A 24,442-nucleotide genomic window follows, 5' to 3' on the forward strand; every position below is an offset into this window, starting at 1 on the left:
CTCCATCCCTGGAGGTTTTTAAATCTCGGCTTGACAGGGCTCTGTCTGGGTTGATTTAGTTGGGATTGGTCCTGCCTTGGGCAGGGGCTGGACTTGATGATTCCTGAGGTCTCTTCCAGCTCTAGGATTCTATGATTCTACATTTCAGGGTAACAGAACTCTGCAAAATATGCTTTCCTTTTTTAAATGGAAACTAAAACAGAATGTCTCATTCAGTTCTTTCCGTTCAATTTTCAACTTTGGGTGGCGAAAAGACCCCAATTTTCTCAATCACGGGGAGTGGGAGGAAGTGAGATTAAAACATGTAAAGGGGGAAACAGATCGCCATTTCTTTTTGCTACTAATCAAATTCAGACAGCAAACTGAACAATTATGTATAGCCTCCATCCTGAAACTACTCTCTTCCTCTCCCTGCTCCCCTTTTTCTGGTGCTCTCTTCTCCTATTTTTGTTTTCTCTCACTTCCTCTTTCCACACTTCCATCCACTAGATCATAATGAAAAAAAAGTACAAAGGTGGTTTATAGAAGGAACCTTGCAAAACCCTTGGCTGGGCTCAGTTTCTTCCTACCACTGCTTCCTTCTCTAGGACCACTGAGGAAGCACGGCAGAAACAGCGCCCTGGTGCAGCTAAGGGACTATTCCGCCAAGAAATTTTGAAAACAGGGAGCTCAGAAAAATGTGGGATAGCCAATAACGGTCACTCAAACTTAAACCCATTACTCAGAGACCATTTTTGACGCATCAATGACTGGACTGCTAGTAAGAAAAAACTAGGAATAACTCCCTTCCAAAGATTAAAAACATACTGCGTTCCTTCCAGAGAACAGAATGAGAGCAAAGCCTTTCAGGAAAGGCTTCCGATGAGACAAAAGAAATGAAAATGCTTGTTGGGTTGAATGTGCAAAAAAGTATTACCACAGATGAACATGTTTACTCTTAATTTGATCACAAGACTAAAATCCTACTTCTAATGGTAATTCTGTTTTAAAATGTGATCCTCTAGCAAATGAGCACTGCAAAGTTTCATACCAGCAAAGACTGTGACTTAGGAATCAATATTTTCTTTTAAACAAAAGACACCTTTTTGGAACTAATGCCATGATCCTGTAACTAGCTCTGAGTGAACTGACACCTGCAACTCGCAGGATGAAGACCTTATATCTCAGTAACACGTTTTTCAGTTTTTGTTTTTTGGGGGGATGGGTGTCAGGAAAGTAAAGGAACATTACTGGTCTCCTGCTTGCCTGTGTCTCTCCCAGCTGCAGCAATCACTTTATGCTTATATCTATTTAATAAAGATGCAATTTCATAATGTAGTTCTAAGATGTTTGGCATTGACACAAAGAATGCCTCTCCCTAAACATAATGCATTTTCAAGTGAAGTTTATTCTCACCTGGCAAGTTCTTTAATTAAGTTTGCAATGCGCCTCTTGTCCTCGGGACATAAATCCTTTAAAGAAGCACTCTTCGCTCCTCCTTCATTAGTGACCTGAAAAGGAAAATCAGCCTTTTAAAATCCAATAGTTCATACAGAGTATGCGTATTTCTGAAGCTATAAAAAGCATTACAAAATGTAATGGTTAGAAAGTGACACTAGATCAGCGGTCCCCAATGCGGTGCCCGCGGGCGCCATGGCGCCCGCTGGGGCATTTATGTGTGCCCGATGAAACATCTAGGCTGGCCCCGCCCCCGGCACGCAGCACATAGACTCATAGACTTTAAGGTCAGAAGGGACCATTATGATAATCTAGTCTGACCCCCTGCACAGGGCAGGCCACAGAATCTCACCCACCCCTCTTAGAATAATCCTCTCACCTATGTCTCAGATATTGAAGCCTTCAAATACTTTGAAGGCCCCAACATGCAGAGAGTCCTTCAGCTGTGATCTGTGCCAATGCTACAGAGGAAGGCGAAAAACCTCCAGGGCCTCTGCCAATCTACCATGGAGGAAAATTCCTTCCCGACCCCAAATATGGCGATCAGCTAAACCCTGAGCATGTGGGCAAGACTCACCAGCCAGACACCCAGAAAGTTCCCTATAGCAACTCCTATCATCCCTCCATTGACCTATTTCCAACTGATAATGAATGGTCAATTAGTTACCAAGATCATGTTATTTCATCCAACCATCCCCTTATCACAGAATCATAGAACTGGAAGAGACCTCAGAAGGTCGTCAAGTCCAGCCCTCCGCTCTAGGCAGGACCAATCCCATCTAAATCAACCCGGCCAGGGCTTTGTCTTTGTCATGTGGTGCCAGCCTTAGGCCCAGGGCACGTGGGCGGCCCCCGCCCCCAGACGCCTGGCGCGTGGGCGGACCCCGCCCCCGGACACCTGGCAGCCACGAAAGGTTGGGGACCACTGTACTAGATAAACTCAGAGTAGAAGCACGGTGCTTATTTTTAACTTTAAGAGTAATTAACTATTAGAAAAATGCAACAATTTGTGGAGGATTCTTCTGAAAAGCATGGTCTAATTCAACCACAAATTACTGGGCTCAATGCAGGACTTGCTGAGGGAAGTTCTCTGGCTTGTGTTAAGCAGGAGATTCAACTACATAACCAAAATGGTCCCAATCTGGCCTAGAAATCTAGGATTATATTTATACTGTGATTCTACCCAAATTGACTGATCAAAATCAGGACCCTACTGTGGGGCTAAACACAGGAATCTTAGGATACAGGTACACTGCACACTTACTTCAAAATAAGCTATTCCCGAATAGTTATTCCGAAATAGCTTATTTCAAAATAGCACTTCTACACTGCAGGGAAGCCTCAAAATTAGTCTAAGGTAGGCTTCCCTAATGTAGCTGTGCTATGTCGCTTTAAAGCCCTTGGAGGCACTGGGGAGGAATAACTTAGAATGGCCCTGGTGAGGGGCCATTTTGAAATAGAAGTGGAGCGTCTACACACGCCTTATTTCGAAATAGCTATTTTGGAATAGGCCTTATTCTTCATACAACAAGGCTTACAGATTTCAGAATAAGCCATCCGTTATTTCTAAATTATTTCAAAATAACAGAATGACTGTGTAGACACTCGCATTGTTATTTCGAAATAACGGTGCATTGTAGACGCACCCTTATAGAGCAACAAGAGTGCAACACAAGCAGACTGATCAGAATGATACCAGGATAGGTCTCTTGTTAACTTCATTGTGTTTTGTTTACTTAGGAACAAACTAAACTGAGTTGCACCCCCATTAGCCATTGATTATTTATTTACATTGTACATACTTTATTACATTTAAAATGTACACTATTTTCAACTGCTTCTCAACCACTGCTCAAGTCTGCCCCCACCCCTGCAAAAAAAATTAAATCTAATCCACTATGCTTTCTTGTTTGAGCCAGTCAACTTTGATATTTCACCTAAATAAATGGATGCATTTGATATCCATGTCCACCAGAGGGCATACACAGTAAGTATAGTCAATTCCCAGACTAGAATCTTTATTACTATCATTACATATAAATTAGACTTGGACAGATTTGATTACTATCAGTAAATGTTGATTTCACTGTGCTCACACAAACCAAAGAAAAATATGTGCATTGTTAATCAAAACGTGTAGATAGCTTACTCTTTAAGGCTATCAACCAATGTTTTCCTTACCTATTTACTTTGTGAGGTTGTCACCTTGTGTTTTAACAATTATAAAACTAACTTCTTGATTCTCAACATCTGCTGTCATTAAATAGTTATTGTCGGATCTGTACAGAAATTTCCCACAACTGAACATTTAAATCATAAAAATCTAAATACAGGTAGTCCCCGGGTTACGTACAAAATAGGGACTGTAGGTTTGCTCTTAAGTTGAATCTGTATGTAAGTCGGAACTGGCGTCCAGATTCAGCCGCTGCTAAAACTGATCAGTTTCAACAGCAGCTGAATCTGGATGCCAGTTCTGACTTACATACAGATTCAACTTAAGAACCCCAGGCATCCACAAGTCAGCTGCTGCCGAAACTGATCAGCGGCTGATTCCAGGAAGCCCGGGGCAGGGGCTTCCTGTAGTCAGCCACTGGTCAGTTTCAGCAGCGGCTGACTTGGGGACGCCTGGGGCAGAGCAGCTGGGGTGCTGCTGGGTTGGTCCAGTAGCGCCACCGCTCCTTGGCGCTACTGGACGAACCCAGCAGCACCCAAGCTGCTCTGCCCCAGGCGTCCTGATTCAGCCACTGCTGAAACTGACCTGCAGCGGCTGAATCAGGATGCCTGGGGCAGAGCAGCTGGGGTGCTGCCGGGTTGGTCCAGTAGCGCCCAGAGCGGCGCTACGGGACCAACTGGCAGCGCCCCAGCTGCTGTACCACAGGCGTCCGGAGCAAAGCCGCGGAGCACGGGGGCAGCGGGACAGCCCAGACGTGTCTGGGCTGTCCGCTGCCGCGTGTTCCGCGGCTTTGATCCCCATCCCCCTGGTCTGCAGACCAGGGAGACGGGGAGTAAAGCAGAGCAAAGCCAAGGAGCACGCGGGTAGCGGACAGCCCAGACGCGTCTGGGCTGTCCACTGCCCGCGTGTTCCGCCGCTTTGCTTCCTCTCTCTGGTCTGCTGGAGACCAGGGAGACGGGCCCCGTTCGTAACTGCGGATCCGACATAAGTCAGATCCGTGTAACTCGGGGACTGCCTGTATGTGCTTTAAAAGAAACATCATCTGGAAAAATTATAAAATATAAAAATTGAATTCTGCCAAGCCTACATATAACTGTGGATTTTTCCATGTGCTGTTCCACTTATTTAGTAAAAGAACAACCTTATACAACTAGTGACTGAGCTATCCAAGGCCTGTGATGAGCTCAGTATAAGAACCTATATGGAACAGAAAGCAATCAAAAGAGGAGCTGCAGACTATTATTTTTCATCAAAATTATTTCCTCTAAAAATGTTGTAGTAATAGAACAGAAATCAAACTAAGTGGAAGTAATGGTAAATACTTAAGAATATGTTTTCAGTGTACTAGATCTTTACTTACATGTAATAAAATCGGACATCCAATGATGATGTAGTCATACGATAACATGCTTTCCATTCTATTACAGACTGAACCTCTCTAGTCCAGAACTCTCTGGTCCAGAAACACCCATGGTCCGGAATTATTTTAGTTAGCTGGATGTCCCCACTTTTCATGGGTATGGCCAAGTTTCCTGTGACCTCAAAGTTTTACAGCCAACAGTCCTAACTCTAAGTGTCTATGCTGTTGTTTAGCTCTAATTTACTCCTAAATGTCCTCTAACGGCCCAGTAAGCAATGGAAGTGTTAGTAACACTGTTAGACCAGGGTAGCCAACCTGGCTTTAGAGCCACAGGTCTTCCGAAGTTAATACGTGGCTCCTTGCTCAGGCACTGGCTCCAGGGCTGCAGCTACAAGTGCCAACTTTCTAGTGCTCAACTCCTGGCTCCACTTCCTCCTCCTCCAAGCATATTGCGCCCTCGCTCCTTCCATCACCCACCAAGCCTCTTGAGAGCCATGGAACAGCTGACTGCAGTGGTCAGAAAGTGAGGGGAAGGAAAAGGAGGTGCTGATCGGTGGGGCTGCTGGCAGTCAAAAGATACTGGAGATGGGAGAGGAGGCACCTGATGGGGACTGCTGACAAATTACTGTAGCTCTCTGGCAATGTAAATTGGTAGACTGTGGCTCCTTCTCAGGCTCACGTTGGCCACACCTATGCTAGACAATATTGACCTCCTGTGGTCTGGTAAATTCTCTGGTTCGGAACCAGTCAGGTCCTGAGGTGCAGTCTAGAAAGGTTCAACCTGTAGTAGCTCAGGAAGATTTTAAAGGGCAGCTACTGAGGTTAGACAACTTTAAACATGCAGACTTAGATAACTTGTATCTGAGAGTTCTAAAAGAGCTACCTGACGAGGCTGCTGGACTGTTAATACTGATTTTCAATAAGTCTTTGACCGCTGGGGAAGTTCCAGAAGAAAGCTAATGTTGTTCCAATATTTAAAAAGGGTAAATGGAATGACCTAGAAACTTATAGGTTTGTTAGACTGACACAGACCCTTGAAGGATAATGGATGGCTGAAACAGGACTAGATTCATAAAGAACTAAAGGAAAGTAATATAATTAATGCCAATCAACATGGGTTTATTTTGAATAAAGATCCTGTCTAACTAACTTGACATTTTTGATGAGATTATAAATTTGGTTGATAAAGGAAATAGTCTCAGAGTCTCATATTGCTAGTCTGGATCTGCAAAAACAACACGGAGTCCTGTGGCACCTTAAAGACTAACAGATTCATTTGGGCATAGGCTTTCATGGGTAAAAACCACTTCATCAGATGCACTGGAGCGTTCACAAGCCCAAAGGTAATAGTGTTGACGTTATATACCTAGACTTCTGTAAGGCATTTAGCCTAGTACCGCATGCCATTTAGACTGAAAACCAAAACAGTATAAAATTAACATAGCACATGTGGGTCTTAAAATTAACTGTAAAGAGGGGATCACCACTGAATGGGTGAGTCTCTAATGGCATCACACAGGGATTGGGTTTTGGCCTAATGCTATTGAACACATTTATCAATGATCTGGAAGAAAACAAAATCATCACTAAAGTGACACAAAAATTGGGGAAATAATAAATAATTAAAAGGATGGGTTACTAATTCAGAGTAATATGGAATGCTTGGTAAGCTGAGCACAAGCAAACACGTATTTTAATATAGCTAAATATACATTTATATATCTGGGAATGACTAACAGAATGGGGTTCTCTATCCTGAGTAGAGATAGAAAAAGAAAAAGATTTCAGGTCATGGTGGATAACCAGCAGGACATGAGCTGCTAGCATGACACTGTGCCAGAAGGACAAATGTGATCCTTGGATGCATAAACATGGGAACGTTGAGTAGGTACGAAGAGATTGTTTGACCTCTGTATTTGGCACTGCTGTGACCGCTACTTTGTCCAGGTCTGAGGCCCAACAATTCCAGAAAAATGTAAGTAAGTTAGAGAGGATTCAGAGAAGAGCCACAAGAATTAGAGATCGAATATCTACTTGAAAAGTATGTCTATTCCCCACTCATGCACATTCTATAGCACAGAATGAGGAAATTAAGCACAGAATTTGACTTAAACTTTTAATTTTGGATTAAGGAATTTCAATAGCACATACCGATAGGCTGCCTAGGACAATGGTATTCAAACTACGGGTCATGACCCAGTAGCAGATCGTGGAATGTTAGACACTGGGTCTCGTTGCCACAGGGAGATAAGGTGACCAGTGGGAATGCTACCTGCCTATCCCGGCACCACAGACTGTGCTGCACCCCAGAAGCAGTTGGGAGCAGGCCCAGCTTGTAGGTTTGGGGGGAGACACAGCGTACAGAGCTCCACACAATAGCTCTGCACTCCCACTAGTTGGGAACATGCTGTTGGCTGCTTCTGGGGTGCAGCAAGGTCTGCAGTGCCAGGAGAGGCAAGAAGCTGCCTTAGGGCCCCTGATGCACTACTGACTGGGAGCCACTCAAGGTAAGCCCCTCCTGTCCCAGCCCTGACCCACCCCCCAACCCAGAGCCCACTTCTGTCCCCCAAATCCCTCCTGTTCAGCCCCAATCCAGAACTCATATTCTAGTCAAATTATGCTGGGTCACAGGCATCAACAATTTTCTTCAACTGGGTCATGAAAAAAAAAAGTTTGAATGCCGCTGCTCTAGAAGGCTTAGGTCTCCTGGTTCAAAATGGCCACAGGGGGACCCTTGAGCTGGCTGCTTTAGAAAATGAACAACTAGGTAATTAAATCATTTTCGGAGCCCTGAAGAATGGGCTGATGGCTGGAAGCAGAGAATTCCTTTGATCTGATTCCTCCACAGGGTGGTATAGACCCTCAAGGCATCCCCCAAGCCCACATTAACTGCACTGCCCACAGCAACACAGATGGAAGTAGGGGATGAAGACACAGTGTGTCTTTGTGCTTTCATAGTTCCACAGCTATTGGAACCCATGCTCAGAGGCAGATGTGCACCTCTCCACACATCAAGGTCTGGAATTCTTAACCACGTTAACTACAGTTTAAAAGGGGAATGAGACGACCATTGTCTCCATGCCCAAATGAACAAGAGAGGCCAAGTTCTACCCAGGTTTACATTTTGTTCAACCTTACCAAATCAGAGAAGGCAGAGACCCTGCCTTTGCCCCACTGTGCATCTTAAAGGCCATATTAGAAGCCCTGATAGGCCGGATGCAGCCTGTGGGCTGTAGTTTGCCCACCCTTGGTCCCATGGGCTATAGTTTGACTACCCGTGGTGAAGAGAGTAAAATATGATGTCTAGATCCCAAACCAAAGTGACAGAAAGGATGGTGCTGACTGATAAAGGAGGCACTAAATAAATTACTACTAGTTTAGATGGCCATGATTGAGGTACACACTTCACCACAGAATTCCGGTGAGGTCTGTTGGACCCTGGAATAGTCCTGCAAGGAAAATCATACTGCTTTGGAACTTGTCTCGCAATATATTGTAGGGAACAATCTTCTATTGGCAGGGGAATAGAGTAGATGAATTAGTAGGTCTTTAAACTTTTCTTATTTCCTATTGTAAATGAAAAAGATGCTACTTGAGAATTGAAACCAATTGAAAAAATCGGGTCACTATTTGCTCTGTCTTCTGGGTGTTTTGTAGCTTATTTCATAGCTAACCAAAAATCTACTGTCTATAGACCTGTACAGGAATAACAATGTGTGTTTAACACACCCAACCTGCATAGCTTTCTTATCAGTCATCAGTTTTAGTCTTTGCCCTGTCTTTAGGCTGCAGGCCCCTCTAGGAAGGACTGCATCTCTATTGCAGCCTGCAAGCCATCATGCAAGTTTGCAACAGCGTAAAAAAAATCAATGCTAAGTAATGATTACCAACAACTTTTAAAAGTTTGCAAGCTAACAATTAGCAGCCATTTTTCTACTGTTTGTCTGGATTCTTCAAAATAAGCTTCTGGGGGTAGCCGAGTTAGTCTATATAGCGCTACCAGATCATTTGTTGTTTTTTAAGTTTATCCTGTAGAGACTAACAAAACATGTACCGTATATTCCGGCGTACAAGACGACCTCTGACGTTAAAAAACATCCCCCAAAAATCGGGGGTCGTCTTGTACGCCGGGTATACATCCCAGGCGCGCCTGGGATGCCCCGCCGCCGGAGCCCCTCCACGGCTTTGAAAGCCTCGGGGGAAGCCGGCGGCCGGGCATCCCAGGCGCACCTGGGATGTATACCCGGCGTACAAGACGACCCCCGATTTTGTACGCCGGTCGTCTTGTACGCGGAGGGGCTCCGGCGGGGGGGCAGCCCAGGCGCGCCTGGGATGCCCCCCCCGCCGGCTTCCCCCGAGGCTTTCAAAGCTGCGGAGGGGCTCCGGTGGAGGGGCAGCCCAGGCGCGCCTGGGATGCCCCCCCCGCCAGCTTCCCCCGAGGCTTTCAAAGCTGCGGAGGGGCTCTGGCGGGGGGGCAGCCCAGGCGCGCCTGGGATGCCCCCCCTGCCAGCTTCCCCCGAGGCTTTCAAAGCTGCGGAGGGGCTCCGGTGGAGGGGCAGCCCAGGCGCGCCTGGGATGCCCCCCCCGCCAGCTTCCCCCGAGGCTTTCAAAGCCGCGGAGGGGCTCCGGCGGGGGATGGTAGATGGTAGATGGTATCATAAGCTTTCGCAGTCATCTGAAGAAGTGGGCTGTGCCAACGAAAGCTCATGATCCCATCTACATGTTTTGTTAGTCTATAAAGTGCTACCAGACCGTTTGTTGTTTTTTAAGTTTATCTTCAAAATAAGTCAAGTTCATGCTGGCTGACCTGCTGTCCTGTTGGGTCTCCTGTGCTTGGAACGGGATCCATGGAAACAGAAGGAGCAGCTCCCAGCACCTTCAGCTTAGCTTCGCTTTTTCGACCCTTTACAACATGTCTCGTTCTTAAATTTCCTTCTGAAGAAAGCCCTAAAGAAGAAAGACCAAAAGACTTTGAGAGGAAATTCTAAGTTCTTAGAATATGGAATGAGCCTCAAGAGAGATGGATAGCACTGGCTAGGGGTGTAATAGTGTAGTCGATTAACTGATAAGCAAAAGCTTATAGGATAACGCTATAGACTACACACATCCCCTCCCCGCTTGCCAGTAAATATTTTAACAGGCTGACCAGCAGCATAGCTCAGTCCTGGCTTGCGCCAGGTCTGGGACCTACCCCCCCGGTATAGATCTGCATTTAAAGTGTATTAGAAGCCAGGTGGGCAGGCAGCCCAGCTCAATTCTGGCTTGCATCAGGTCCGGGAGCTCAGACCCGCCCCTGGAAAGGGGCTGCTGTCACTCCGCGCTGCTGCCTCTGGCAGCAGCATAGTGACAGGCAGCCAGTCTGCAAGGGGAGCTGTTTTTCTAACTAGCTCCCCTCATGGACCAGCTCCCATCTGGCATCCCATCTTGCTGCCTCTGATACAGAGGCAGCAGTGCGAGGTGGCAAGAGGCTCCTCAGGAGTGCGGCTGGAGCACACTGGCTCCTGGCTCCGCCCCCAGGGACTACAGAATAGTCGCATAACCGATAAAAATTCATGAGTTAATTGACTTTTCAACTAACTGATATTTAACATCCAGAGCAATGGCTAGAGCCTATCACTCAGCTTGCAGATAAATTATGCAAAATGCTCTCAAAATAACCTATAGACTTGGACACACCCATTAGCTCTGTCCTATGACTGAAGTTCACTGCCAAAACTTCCATTCATTTAAAAATAGAAGTATAAACCAAAGGTTCTTCTGTAACATCACTATAAATAAGGTCTAATTAAGACCATAAATAAGGCTAATGTCACCACCGCTTACATGACTTTTTAATGTTTCACCTATTTACAGGACTTGGATTCAATTTTTAATTGGTAGAGTTGGTAAATGTTGATTTCACCATACATATACATACCAACAGAAAATATTTTCAGTTACAATAATCAAAACATACAGACTGAAAAAAGAAAAACATGCAGCTTGAGAACTCATACTTTGATTGAAGCACATTTACTTTGTATATTTTGATGTGTGATGTTAACAGTCTGTGTTTTAGCGTTTATAAAAACTAACTTATTGAATCTCAACATTGGTCACTAAATAATGCCTGCCCCTCCGTGGCTTAAATTTCACAACTGTGAAAATTTAAAGTCAATAAAATCTAAAAATATTTAAAAATAAAAAATGATATTATCCATCAAAATGATTTAAAAAAATTAATTCTGCCAAGCCTACATACATACTATCGCTGTGTATTTTTATGAAGGTTAATGTGGTTTGTTCATCGTATCAAACCCATGGTTAGCACCACCACCTGGCTCTTATCTGGGAGCTTTTCAACAGAACATCCCAAAATGCTTCACAATCATTAATGTAACCTATCCTCACATTCCTGAAAGATAGAGAAGTACCATTAATCCCACCTGAAAGATGGCAAACCAAGGCACAGAGAGGCTAAATGACTTGCCCAGAGCCACAAAGCAAGTCTGTAAGAAAGCAGGGGGTTCAACTCAGGTCTCCAAAGTCCTTGGCTAGCACCCTAATGAGTGTGTGATCGCTCTATAAAAATAATCTTTCACCATTGCTAACATTACTTCAGATCCACTGGCAGGGATTACATAGTAAGGTCTGACAGCTCCAGCCCAGACTAGGGATGTTAAATACCAGTTACTCAACTATTCTATAGTACCCACTGCCACTCGGCGCTGCTGCCTCTGTTATCAGCATGGGGTGACAGGCAGGAGCTGGTCCGTGATGCGAGCCAGTTTAAAAACCAGCTCCCCTCGCGGACTGGCTGCTTGTCACCCTAGTTGCTGCCTCTGATATGAGTCCGGGGGGTGGGTCTGAGCTCCCAGACCTGGTGTAAGCCAGAACTGAGCCGACCTGTCTGCCCGCCTAGCTCCTAATACACTTTAAATGCAGAGCTGCAACAGGAGTAGGGCCTGGACCCAGCAAAAGCCAGGACTGAGACGGGCTGCTGGCCAGCCTTCTAAAAAATTGACTGGTAGGGGTGGGGGAATGCATGTATTCTATAGCATTAACCTGTAACCTTTTGCTTATCAATTAACCGACTACACTCTTACATCTCTAACCCAGCCAAGGCCTTTGGTGGCTTTATAGTACAGTGTTGGTTTCCCTTTAAAGACCTATGGATCAAATTTTGGTCACTGATTAGAAGCACCAGGAAGTTTTTTAAATTTTCATGTAAACTTATGTTAGCAAACTTAGTACATTTATTTTTTGTATGGAGATTTCAAAAGTGAATCAGTCATTAAAAAAAGAAAGCTTCTAAAGAAGTTCTCCAGCTTACTCCATCCCCCACCATCCATATTTACCAGGGATAGAGTTCCAAAAGTTGGCTGGTATTTTTTGGTTTGCATTACAAACTATTTCCTTTGTAAATCCAGAAAGGAATTCTAAATCGTAAGTTCTCCTTTCCAGGTCACAGACTATATGTCAACACCTGGGCTTTAAACATACCAGCTACAATCACATTCAACCATGCTTTTTTTAATTCAGCTGTAGCATAGGCCATCTGCCCTGCATTAACAGGATTTTCTTTTTAAAAAGTCAACTGTGCTGGTACAAACCTAGATCACATGGTTTCTCAATGCAGCGCACATTGTGTTATGTGTTACATGCATATTTTTTTAGAATCAGGCAAGTTGTTATAGCTGTTTTAAGGCTCTGTGCTTGAAACCAGTTCATATGATTAGAAACTCGGAAGGACAACTAAGACCACCATCTAAACTAAACATAGAACAGCAAAAGATGGACCTGTACACTGGATTGAATTAGATCTTGCCCCAAGCCTCACTAAACCATTAGAAACAAAAGACAGGACAATGCAGCACTTTAAAGACTAACAAGATGGTTTATTAGGTGATGAGCTTTCATGGGCCAGACCCACTTCCTCAGATCAAATTCTGGAAGAGAATTGGCACAACCATATATACCAAAGGAATACAATGAAAAAAAGAGAACACATTATAAAACTGACAAATCAGATTTAGAACAGAAGGGGGAGGGTTAGTATCTATGAGATAATAATACTAGAGGTGATAATTGGGGAAGCTATCTTTGTAATGGGTAAGGTAATTAGCATCTTTGTTAAGGCCCATTCATAAAGTGTCAAATTTAAGCATGAATGACAGTTCTGAGGTTTCCCTTTGAAGTCTGGTGTTAAAGTCTCTTTGAAGTAAGATACATGTAGTAAGGTCGTTAAGACTATGCCCAGGTTGGTTGAAATGAAAAGAAACTGGTTTACCCTTGTGAAGATGTCTGATTTGTGGGCATTAATTCTTTGGCAAAGTGTCTGAGACGTTTGTCCAATATACACAGCAGAAGGACACTGTTGGCACATGATGGCATAAATTATATTTCTGCATGAACAGGAATATGTGTTCTTGATCTTGTAACTGACATGGTTAGGTCCAGTGATGGTGTCACCAGAGTAAATATGTGGACAAAGTTGGCAATGAGGTTTGTTGCAAAGGAAAGTTCCAGGGTTGGTATTGGTGTGGTATGCCCTGTGGTTGTTGGTAAGAATCATCCTGAGGTTAGGTGGTTGTCTATAGGAGACTATGGGTGTGTCCCCCAGAGCCTCTCAGAGTGTAGTATCCTGTTCCAGTATAGGTTGTAGGTTACAAATAATGCGTTGGAGGGGTTTTAGTTGGGGGTATAGGTGATGACAAGTGGTGTTCTATTGTTGGTTTTCTTGGACCTGTCTTGAAGTAGATGGTTTCTGGGTATTTGTCTGGCTCTTTCAATTTTTTTTTTTCTTATTTCGCCCGGTGGGTAATTGAGATTGACAAATGTTTGGTAAAGATCCTGAAGTTTCTGGTCTCTGTCAGTAGGATTAGAGCAGATGCGGTTGTACCTAAGGGCTTGGCTATAGATGATGGATCGTATGGTGTGTCCTGGATGGGAGCTGGAGGCATGTAGGTAACTGTAGGAGTCAGTGGGTTTTCTGTAGAGAGTGGTATTTAAGTAATTTGTACTGTGGTGTCCAGGAAATGGATCTCTCGTGTAGAATGGTCCAGGCTTTGATCTTCCAGAATTTGATCTGAGGAAGTGGGTCTGGCCCACGAAAGCTCATCACCTAATAAACCATCTTGTTAGTCTTTAAAAGTGCTGCATAGTCCTGTCTTTTGTTTCAGCAAGACCAGACTAACACGGCTACATCTCTATTACTAAACCATTAGAGATGTTCAAATCTGTAATAGGCAGGGCTTGACAAATCCGTTTATCTACTCGCCCATGGTGAGTAGATTTCAGCTGGTCGCCCCGTTCACCGGAGGTGCACGCATGCACAGTGTGGGGCTGGCGAGTGGATTGCGCCACGGTTTGTCAAGCCCTGGTAATAGTGACTCAATTAAGATTCAGTCTAAAACCACAAATCAGAGAGTACTGTACTGTACAACTCTACCATGATATCTCCCTAAAACAATTCATCTTCTACTTTATACCTGCATAAGCAGTGGACCATAAACCCTCTACTATAACCCTGTATGTCCCTATACAAGCAGGAAATTAAAGCTTACAGCGGTTCTCATGTGCAACTGAAAAACATACAACTGAAAAAATTCACGACAATGTTTCACAGAACAAAGCATCATTTACAACTATTAAAGAGATCGTACCTGGCACGTACACCACTGGCTGTTCTTCATCAGACACTGTATGTCATTTCATTCAAGGAAAACAAATCAAAGAGAAAAAGTCTGAGCTGAGATCTACAAAAAGAAATATGAAAATGAACCTTTAGATCTGTGACCTGCAAAAAAAGATTGCTGATCTGATGCCATTTATGGTTCATTGAGAAAGCACTGGCTGCAGGACAAACTTGAGGAGAACGAAACATGACTGCAGACTTTGAAAGAAGACTCTTACGACCACCTGTACTCTGTAGGTACTAGCTGTCATTTAAATAAAGATCATCTCAGAGGTCATCTTTATCAGTTTCATGGGACCAGCCCCAGTTGCAACTCCACATATTAAGGAAATGGTGAGCAATAACCCACATGCCAGAAAGTTGACTAGGGTTAGCTGCCGGCAGGCCGTCACCTCTGTCTTTACCTGTGTCTCCGCAGGTATGAGAGCTTGCAGCGCCCGTTGGCCGTGATCACCCTTCCTAGCCAGTGGGAGCTTTGGGAAATGGCGCAGACCAGGACAACACTTCCCACAGCTCCCACTAGCAAGAACGGTGATATGCTGCAAACAGGATCTTCAAATGCCCGTACCTGAGGCGGCACAGGTAAATAAAGTGACAGCGGCCTGCCAGGGGCCAACCCTTGCAAACCACCACCAACTTATTGCCCACCCTTGTATTAAGGTAATGAAGCAACAAAATATGTATTTGAATTCGATTAAGTTAACATTTTATAAGGAATCTGTTGGGGACAAACAGGGAAAGCAAACTGCTAAGACTTGTGTATGTAGTCACAGTGACACTGACCCACATACCGCAAGAGACTACATAGCATGGAAACTGTGACTAAGACTATTCAGCTAAAAGCAACATAGATTTAAAAGGAAGTTGGTCATTCTCAGCTGATTGTTCCTCAAAGGACAGATGAGAGTTGAAAGTCAAGTATTTGTTGAAGGCTATGTGTTTGCTTAGACAGGAGACTGGGATTTTGGTTTCAAGCAGTGATTTATGAAGAAAGCTATTTCAGATATGTTCAAATAACTGGTTGTCACAATTACATAACATTTACTACACTTATCCCTCTAAAAGCAACATATTTGTATTACATGGATGTGAAAGTGTAACCGTGCACACAGTTAATTAATGAGCCTGGGCTCATCAGCTACCCTTCATGCTTACCCACAGTATGCAGTTCTATGGGCCTGTCAGTTCCAGGATATTAAAGAGACTAGGTGGAAGGTAACATATTTCATTGGACCAACTTCTGTTGGTGAGAGAGACAAGCTTTGAAGTTTACACAGAACTCTTCTTCAGGTCATGTGTAAGTTCTGTGTAAGCTTGTCTCTTGCACAAACAGAAGTTGAGTCAATAAGAAACATTACCTCACCAACTTTGTCTCTTTACAGCAGTCGTCACCAACCAGCAGATCGAGATCTACTGGTAGATCTTGGAGCCTTTGACAGGTGATCCTGACAGGTTTGCTCGGAGGCTATCAAGTGCTGGCACTTCATCTGCCCCTCTCCGCACTGCCGTGCTGCTCCTACCTTGGAGCTGTCCCCACCCCTGGGAGCCTCTTGCTTGCTGTGCAGGGCACAGGAAGAAGAGAAGTTGCTGATGTCAGAGTGCCCCTCCCCCAACTGTATACCCCATCTCTATAGAGCAGGGGGCAGGGATGGAGCAAGTTTGGTGGCTGCTTTTGGGAGTGGTGCAGGGCCAGAGTCGGGGTGAGCCTACTTTAGCCCCTGCATCACCACCCAGAAGCCACCTGTGGTAAGCGATGCCCAGCTGGAGCCCACATTCTGAACCCCAGCCCTACTTCTGAACCCCTCCTGCACTCCAAACTCCTGCTCTAGCCAAGTCCCCCTGCACCCAAACTCCTTCCCAGAGCCTGCACCCCTCCTGCACCTCAACTCCCTGCCCCAGGCTCAGCTTAGAGCCCCTTTCACTCTCCAAATCCTTTAGCCCAAGATGAGCATCCGCATCCCCCTCCCCTGCACCTCAGCCCTCTGCCCCAAGCATGATAAAAGTGAGTGAAGATAAGGGAGAGAGGGAGGACAGAGTGAGCAGGGGTAGCGCCTCAGAGAAGGGGCAAGAAGGAGCTGAGGGAAAGGTGTTTGGGTTTGAGGTAGATCCTGGATTGCACTTAAATTCAAAAATGATCTCATGCTTAAAAAGGTTGGAGACCACTGCTTTACAGAGACAGTGTCAGTAAGCGGAGGTAAAGATGTTTGCATGCAACAAATTGTTACACCCAGATTAGATTAAAAGAATTGCAAGAGTCCCAACTTGTGTCACTATTTATGCTATTTACTTTTTCACATTTCTCGTCATGGACAATGAAACTCAATTATATCAATTGTCTCACATCCAGGTTCTTTTGGCCCCAATGTTTGTGTTTCAAATACTACAGGGAGCAATGTTTACAAACAATTTTTTATTCTCTTTTTTTTTTTAACTTCTACTTAAGTTTTTATCAAAATCTTATCTGACAAAATTTCAGTACAAGATTAAACACAAATTTGACTGTGATCTTTTAAATTCTTCATCTGAGGCACTGCAAGGCTTGATGTATTCGTAATAAGCTGGAACTTTTCACCTCGAGGTAGAAAATTCAAATTCAACCAATATCAGCAGCAATCATCAGTAATACTTAGCATGAATGCAGGAAGTCTGACACCAGTATCCAGCAAGACAACAGTGCACAGTACAAACAGTATCCAACAAGAGAACAGTGCATAGTACAGAACTGTCAATGTCAGTGCATAGTACAGAACTGTCAATGCCCATCACAATAGGCATTAACAGACTCTGGCAGAGAGCTCAGGGAAACTGAACTTATGCACTCCTAGAGCACATTCCTAGAGACCAGACACACAGTCAGTACTGCATGGGGAAGTCTGCGACACCCTATTAGCTGTTCTGTGACTACACAGCAGAGAACTGGAGTCTCCAAAGCTGTTTGTCAAGCACAAACAAAAAAGGACAAGAAAGCAAAAAGGAAAAACCAGCTTGACTCTCACAAGGAGAAGAGAGAAATGGTGCCCAAGCTATTGACACAGGCACTACATATATTTCAAGGGAATCTAAACTCTTGAGTACCTTTCCCATACTGGAGGAAGAGCTCTGTGTACCTCAAAAGATTCTCTCTTTCACCAAAAGAAGTTTGTCCAATAAATGATACGACCCCCCTCCCCACTTTGTGTCTCTAATATCCTGGATTGGCAAAGCTACAACCCCACCACATAAACTCTGCTCAAACATGGACACAGACAATTTGCTGAGAACTGTGTAAAATTGAACAAACTGCCCATGCTGAATGAAGTGGACCACAGGAGAGGCAAGTAATGGCTATTCTTATGTACCATTGTGATCCAAGCCTCGGCTCAGATCGAGATGCATACTGGACAGCTTTTTGCCCCACCGTGCAGAGCTTTGACTAAAATAATGCCACAGCGACAAGCAACATTTCTAAAAAGTGGCAGGACTGTGGCACTAGGAAAGCTGCATGAGCCAATAAAATCACCCTCCAGAGCCACTGACGGTATTAAAGAGATGCTCTCTTCCAAGCTGAGACGCACCTTGCAGTCTGGTCTGCATGCGCTCCACCAAACGTTTGTACCAATTCCCACTTAGATAACACACAAATGTGTACATATGCGTCCACTCCCACTGTCACGCGGGGTTGTGACAATCCTCCAGTTCCATCCAAACATATGACAGGATGGGACAGGCCACTTCCCAGCCCAGCTCAATCCCTGTATTTCCTTCCCATGAGATGATGCAGTCTCAGGGTCTTTACAAAGACACATTGTCTGTGTACACCATGTACGCAGGGCCCTCAGCCGCTGTGTCTCCTTTCTTAGGTACTTATAAAGCCATCAACACCATAGTATCTGAGCACCTCAAACTTTAATGCATTTATTCACACAAACACACACACACCCCTACAGGTTGAGCTCCCAGCCCCATGTGCCCCACCACGTCGCTCAGCCCGCTATCCCCACAACACTCAACCCCCAGGCTCAGCCCCCTATCCCCTCACAACACCCATGTCTCCCCCCTCCCAGGCTCAGCCCCCTATCCCCCCACAACACCCATGTCTCCCCCCTCCCAGGCTCAGCCCCCTATCCCCCCACAACATCCATGTCTCCCCCCTCCCAGGCTCAGCCCCCTATCCCCCCACAACATCCATGTCTCCCCCCTCCCAGGCTCAGCCCCCTATCCCCCCACAACATCCATGTCTCTCCCCCCCCCCGGCACAGCCCCCTATCCCCCCACAACACCCATGTCTCTCCCCCCCCCGGCTCAGCCCCCTATCCCCCCACAACACCCATGTCTCTCCCTCCCCGGCTCAGCCCCCTATCCCCTCGCAACACCCATGTCTCCCCCCTCCCAGGCTCAGCCCCCTATCCCCCCACAACACCCATGTCTCTCCCTCCCCGGCTCAGCACCCTATCCCCCCACAACACCCATGTCTCTCCCCCCGGCTCAGCCCCCTATCCCCCCACAACACCCATGTCTCCCCCCCCAGGCTCAGCCCCCTCCCCCCCCCCTCCCAGGCTCAGCCCCCTATCCCCCCACAACACCCATGTCTCCCCCCCCCCCGGCTCAGCCCCCTATCCCCCCACAACACCCATGTCTCCCCCCCCAGGCTCAGCCCCCCCCCCCCTCCCAGGCTCAGCCCCCTATCCCCCCACAACACCCATGTCTCCCCCCCCCCCGGCTCAGCCCCCTATCCCCCCACAACACCCATGTCTCTCCCCCCCCGGCACAGCCCCCTATACCCCCACAACACCCATGTCTCCCCCCCCCGGCTCAGCCCCCTATCCCCCCACAACACCCATGTCTCCCCCCCCCGGCTCAGCCCCCTATCCCCCCACAACACCCATGTCTCTCCCCCCCCCGGCTCAGCCCCCTATCCCCCCACAACACCCATGTCTCCCCCCCCCCCGGCTCAGCCCCCTATCCCCCCACAACACCCATGTCTCTCCCCCCGGCTCAGCCCCCTATCCCCCCACAACACCCATGTCTCTCCCCCCCCCGGCTCAGCCCCCTATCCCCCCACAACACCCATGTCTCCCCCCCCCGGCTCAGCCCCCTATCCCCCCACAACACCCATGTCTCCCCCCCCCCCGGCTCAGCCCCCTATCCCCCCACAACACCCATGTCTCCCCCCCCCCCGGCTCAGCCCCCTATCCCCCCACAACACCCATGTCTCCCCCCCCCCCGGCTCAGCCCCCTATCCCCCCACAACACCCATGTCTCCCCCCTCCCAGGCTCAGCCCCCTATCCCCCCACAACACCCATGTCTCCCCCCCCCCGGCTCAGCCCCCTATCCCCCCACAACACCCATGTCTCCCCCCCCCGGCTCAGCCCCCTATCCCCCCACAACACCCATGTCTCCCCCCCCCCCGGCTCAGCCCCCTATCCCCCCACAACACCCATGTCTCCCCCCCCCCCGGCTCAGCCCCCTATCCCCCCACAACACCCATGTCTCCCCCCCCCGGCTCAGCCCCCTATCCCCCCACAACACCCATGTCTCCCCCCCCCCCGGCTCAGCCCCCTATCCCCCCACAACACCCATGTCTCCCCCCCCCCCGGCTCAGCCCCCTATCCCCCCACAACACCCATGTCTCCCCCCTCCCAGGCTCAGCCTGACTCCCCGCCCCAGGCCCGGCCCGGCCCCGCCCCGCACCCCCCGGCTCCTGCAGGCTCCGCCCCCCCGGCCCGCGCGCCCCGCGAAGGATACTGTCCCTGCTCCAGTAAACGGCTCCGCCGGGCCCAGCGGCCACATCCGCCATCTTGAAACAACCGCCACTCCCAGCGTGCCCCCGCCGGCCCCCGGCGCTCGCAGCCCATTGGCTCCTCGACCCCAGCCTGGCCGGCCACAGCCCACAGGAGCCAAGGCACGGGCGAGCCTGTGCAGAGACCCGGAAGAGCGATGCATTCTGGGAGTTGTCTTTCTCCCTACGGTCCGGGGCAGAGAAAGCAGCTCGGATCGAACTACAAATCCCATGAGGCACCTCTCCCAGCAGCCCGGCCGTCACCGAGGGAGGAAACTACAGCTCCCAGAGTTCCTCGCTGCGCAGCCTCCGCTACGGGGCGCGAGCGGGGACAAAAGCTATTTCATTTCCCCCCTTCCCTGTGTCGGGGTTGAGCTGGGCAAGGGGCGGGCCGAGGATGGAGGATAAGCCCTACAGCAGCCTCAAGCCCTCTCTGGACAGACTCACTCTGGGGATCATCCGGATATTAGGTGAGGGCCTAGAGCAGGCCGGGGCCGCCGCGTTGGCATGGAAACGGCCCTGGTGTGTTGGCATGGGAAGGACCGGGTCAGGTGTGTAGGCATGGAAACGGCCCTAGTCAGGTGTGTAGGCATGGAAACGGCCCTAGTCAGGTGTGTTGGCATGGAAACGGCCCTAGTCAGGTGTGTTGGCATGGAAACGGCCCTAGTCAGGTGTGTTGGCATGGGAACAGCCCACGTCAGGTGTGTTGGCATGGAAACGGCCCCCCTAGTCAGGTGCGTTGGCATGGAAACGGCCCCCCTAGTCAGGTGCGTTGGCATGGAAACGGCCCCCCTAGTCAGGTGCGTTGGCATGGAAACGGCCCCCCTAGTCAGGTGTGTTGGAATGGGAAGGGCTGGGTCAGGTGCGTTGGCATGGAAACGGTCCCCCTAGTCAGGTGCGTTGGCATGGAAACGGCCCCCCTAGTCAGGTGTGTTGGAATGGGAAGGGCTGGGTCAGGTGCGTTGGCATGGAAACGGTCCCCCTAGTCAGGTGCGTTGGCATGGAAACGGCCCCCCTAGTCAGGTGCGTTGGCATGGAAACGGCCCATGTCAGGTGTGTTGGCATGGAAATGGCCCTGGTGTGTTGAAATGGGAAGGGCCGGGTCAGGTGCGTTGGCATGGAAACCCCTCTGGTCAGATGTGTTGGCATGGAAACGGCCCAGATGCATTGGAATGGAAATGGGGCCTGTACTCAGTACCCTGCCATAGTGGCATCTGCCTGGCCACTGGGGGAGACTCATGGCTGCCTGCCACCTCGCTGGCAGGGACACACCTGGGCACATCCAGCCTGCCGGCCACACCTAACCACGCAGCTTGTTCTGATTTGGTCTGTGGCCAAACCCAGTTGGGGGTAGAGCTTGGGGCCCAGATACGTGGCAACAGACCAGCCCTGCCCCAAAGAACTCTCACTGATTGACAGACACGGTATATTAAACCCCAGAGCGGCCGGCACTAGATGCTCTCCTTGTAATTATTTAATTACCCGGCCGTGAGCTCCCACTGCGAGGCTGTGGCCAAAAGAGCTAACGGGGGCTCTCCAAGTGGCACAGAAAGGTCATTTTACCTCTGCTGAAATATTGTGTCCAGTTCTGGTGCCCACAATGGGAGAAAGATGGGTATAAATAGGGTTACCATATTCAGGGCTTGACAAGTTATGGAAAACCCTGCTCGCCAGACAAAAAAGGAACTTGCCACCCTCCCCCCCAAAAAAGTGTTTTTTTAAATGGCATAAATTCCTAATAAGAATAAGAACAGCAATTACTAATACGTTATTAATAAATATTACCCAAGTTATTAATAAATATCTTATAAATGTCTACCTTTTCCCTTTGCTGCCATGTCTCCTCCCCATGCTCCATCAGCTCCCCTGGTGCCTGCTGCCCCCCAACCCCTCACCCTCCTCTGCTGTCCTGACTCCTGCCCTTCTCACTGCCCTCAGCCCTCCTGAGACCTGCCCCCCCTCCGCCAGCCCTTCTCTCCCCCCTGTGCCCCCTCCTCCAGTAGCCCCACTCTGATCATGTGAGCTACCCCTCCTCATCCCCTCTCCTAACACCTCCATCTACACACCTGCCCTGCCTCTCTCCTCTGGTGCTGGTTCGTCCCCTGCAGGTGCCTGCCCTTCTGCTTCACCCCCAGAATTTCCTGGCACCTGCACCGTCCTGGTGCCTCCCCCTTCCCTCACTGCCCCTGTCCCCTTTGCTCTCTTTTTCCCTGATATCCACCCCCTCAGCAGCCTCTGCCCCCATTCTCTCATGACCCTGTGCCCTCACATATGCATTGCTCCATCTCCACCTTCCTCATGCCCACCCCTTCTTTCAAGCCTTCTCCCAGCACCTTCCCCTCCCCCCCAGCCCTCAGTGCCCTTACCCTCTCCTCTCCCAGCATCACCCTGTTCCCCCCTCCCACTGAATCTCAGAATTGTGTGAGATCTCAGAATTGTGTGAGAATCTGAGCTTTTGTTTAAAAAAAAAAAGTTCCTAGTCCTCTCACTTGCAGCAAAACACTTAAAAACAAGACCCAAAGGCCACTTAAAGGTTCAGAAACCAGAAGAGAAAGAAAAGAGAACTGAATTTATTTAAAATATGGTTGGCTTAAAATCTCATGATTTTTGAAAGCTTGAGGTTAGCAGTACTGGACACAGTGCATGGAACTGAGCTTAGAGGTGTCGGTTTGTTCATTAACTTTCTTTCTCTCATGAGATACACGTGACTTTGACTCATATTTCTCATGAGTAACTGTTGTGGTAGCCTTCTCCAGCTGTCTAATGTACCCACTCCTCCAGACATTTGTCCTTGTCACATGATGTCATGTCTAACTGTTGACCAAATCCTGAGCAGTGTCAAATACTTTCAATTCCCTTTGAAAGTTAGTGGAAATTAAGGGCACTGAGCTTATCATAAGATCAAGTTTGTAGGGCTCAATCCTACAAAGTCCTACTCATATGAGTAGTTCTATATAAGTTTGTGAATGTATTTGAATAAGTGAGGCACTATAAGAGCCTTCATCTGTAAGTTCCTCAAGGCTCTTGTGCCTTTATTTGTCTGTAAGGGGATGTACATACATATAGCACTACATATAAATAAGTTATTTCAACCACCCTCAAAGCTTGGCTCCCAGCATCCATACCAATTTTAAGACCAGAAAAAGCCATTATAAAGTACAGGCAGTCCCCGGGTTACATGGATCCGACTTACATTGGATCCCTACTTACAAACGAGTTGGACAACCCCGCACTAGCTGCACCCCCCCAGCAGACCAGTGAGACGCGAAGCTAGCGCTCCTCCCCCCACAGCAGACCAGGGAGACACGGAGCGGCTTTTCTCAGCAGACACCTCAGCTTGAGAATAAAGGACTGAGGGAAGTGAGGTGTGGGAGAATAAAACTGAGCTCTGGAGAAATGTTTGGCTAGAGTTTCCCCTACAATATGTACCAGTTCCGACTTACATACAAATTCAACTTAAGAACAAACCTACAGTCCCTATCTTGTACGTAACCCGGGGACTGCCTGTATCTAGTCCAACCTCCTCTATAACTAGGCTAAAGAATTTCAACCAGTTATTCTCATATATAGCATTTCCCATGATGATTATCTCAGCAGCCAGGCCAACATATCTAGTCAATAGCACTAGACTCCTAGGATGAAATTCTGTCCTCATGAAGTCAAGGCAAAATTTGCTTCTACTTCAGTACGAACAGGATTTCACCTCTGGGGTCTGTTCCCAGCTCTGCCACTGACTGATTCTAGGCAGGGCATTTAATCTGTCTGTGTGTTAGAGCCTGTGAACGCTTGGAAATAGCCTGGAAAAGCTATTGCAGAACAGCGATTCCACGCTAACTCCCCATGTGCGCATTTTATCTCCCACCAAGAGTGTTTTTGTGAGATTTAGCTTAATCCTCAGTGCAAAAATGATGGAACAAGCGTGTCTGTGTGGAGAAGGAGGACAGAATAGCTGTGGAGTTTTAAATTCAGACCCTAGCTTATTTTGCAATAGCATTCTCACTATCATCTGCAGTGTAGCGCTACTTACCTCAGTCCAC

At 47.7% G+C, this 24,442-nt stretch overlaps 2 protein-coding genes across 6 annotated transcripts in view; one reads left to right on the plus strand and one right to left on the minus strand.

Moving 5' to 3' along the window:
• Positions 1–20,568, minus strand: part of KIAA1328 (KIAA1328 ortholog) — a 275,054-nt gene extending 254,486 nt beyond the window's left edge. Inside the window, exons 1-4 of one of the 4 annotated variants that reach the window (XR_012905002.2) lie at positions 20,372–20,568; positions 14,615–14,650; positions 9,778–9,917; positions 1,396–1,490 (exon numbers count right to left, since the gene is read on the minus strand). Coding sequence is in view for 3 of the 4 variants with exons in the window: in XM_075932757.2 (XP_075788872.1) it covers positions 1,396–1,490; positions 9,778–9,917; positions 14,615–14,650; positions 20,372–20,423 (323 nt within the window). In the remaining variant the exon portion in view is untranslated. Of the gene's footprint in view, positions 1–1,395; positions 1,491–9,777; positions 9,918–14,614; positions 14,708–16,004; positions 17,379–18,200; positions 18,573–20,371 lie in introns of those variants that run through there. The other 3 variants (XM_075932757.2, XM_089779471.1, XM_089779470.1) reach the window with 3 other exon arrangements.
• A 121-nt stretch (positions 20,569–20,689) lies between these two features.
• The window catches only part of TPGS2 (tubulin polyglutamylase complex subunit 2), a 94,498-nt gene continuing 90,745 nt past the window's right edge, over positions 20,690–24,442 (plus strand). Inside the window, exon 1 of one of the 2 annotated variants that reach the window (XM_075932771.2) lies at positions 20,690–20,875. In XM_075932771.2, coding sequence (XP_075788886.2) covers positions 20,803–20,875 — 73 coding nt within the window. In that variant the 5' untranslated portion in view covers positions 20,690–20,802. The remainder of the gene's footprint in view (positions 20,876–24,442) is intronic. The other variant, XM_006122998.5, reaches the window with a different exon arrangement.

The sequence above is a fragment of the Pelodiscus sinensis genome, chromosome 6 (assembly GCF_052426305.1).
Source record: "Pelodiscus sinensis isolate ZL-2025 chromosome 6, ASM5242630v1, whole genome shotgun sequence".
Taxonomy (NCBI): domain Eukaryota; kingdom Metazoa; phylum Chordata; order Testudines; family Trionychidae; genus Pelodiscus; species Pelodiscus sinensis.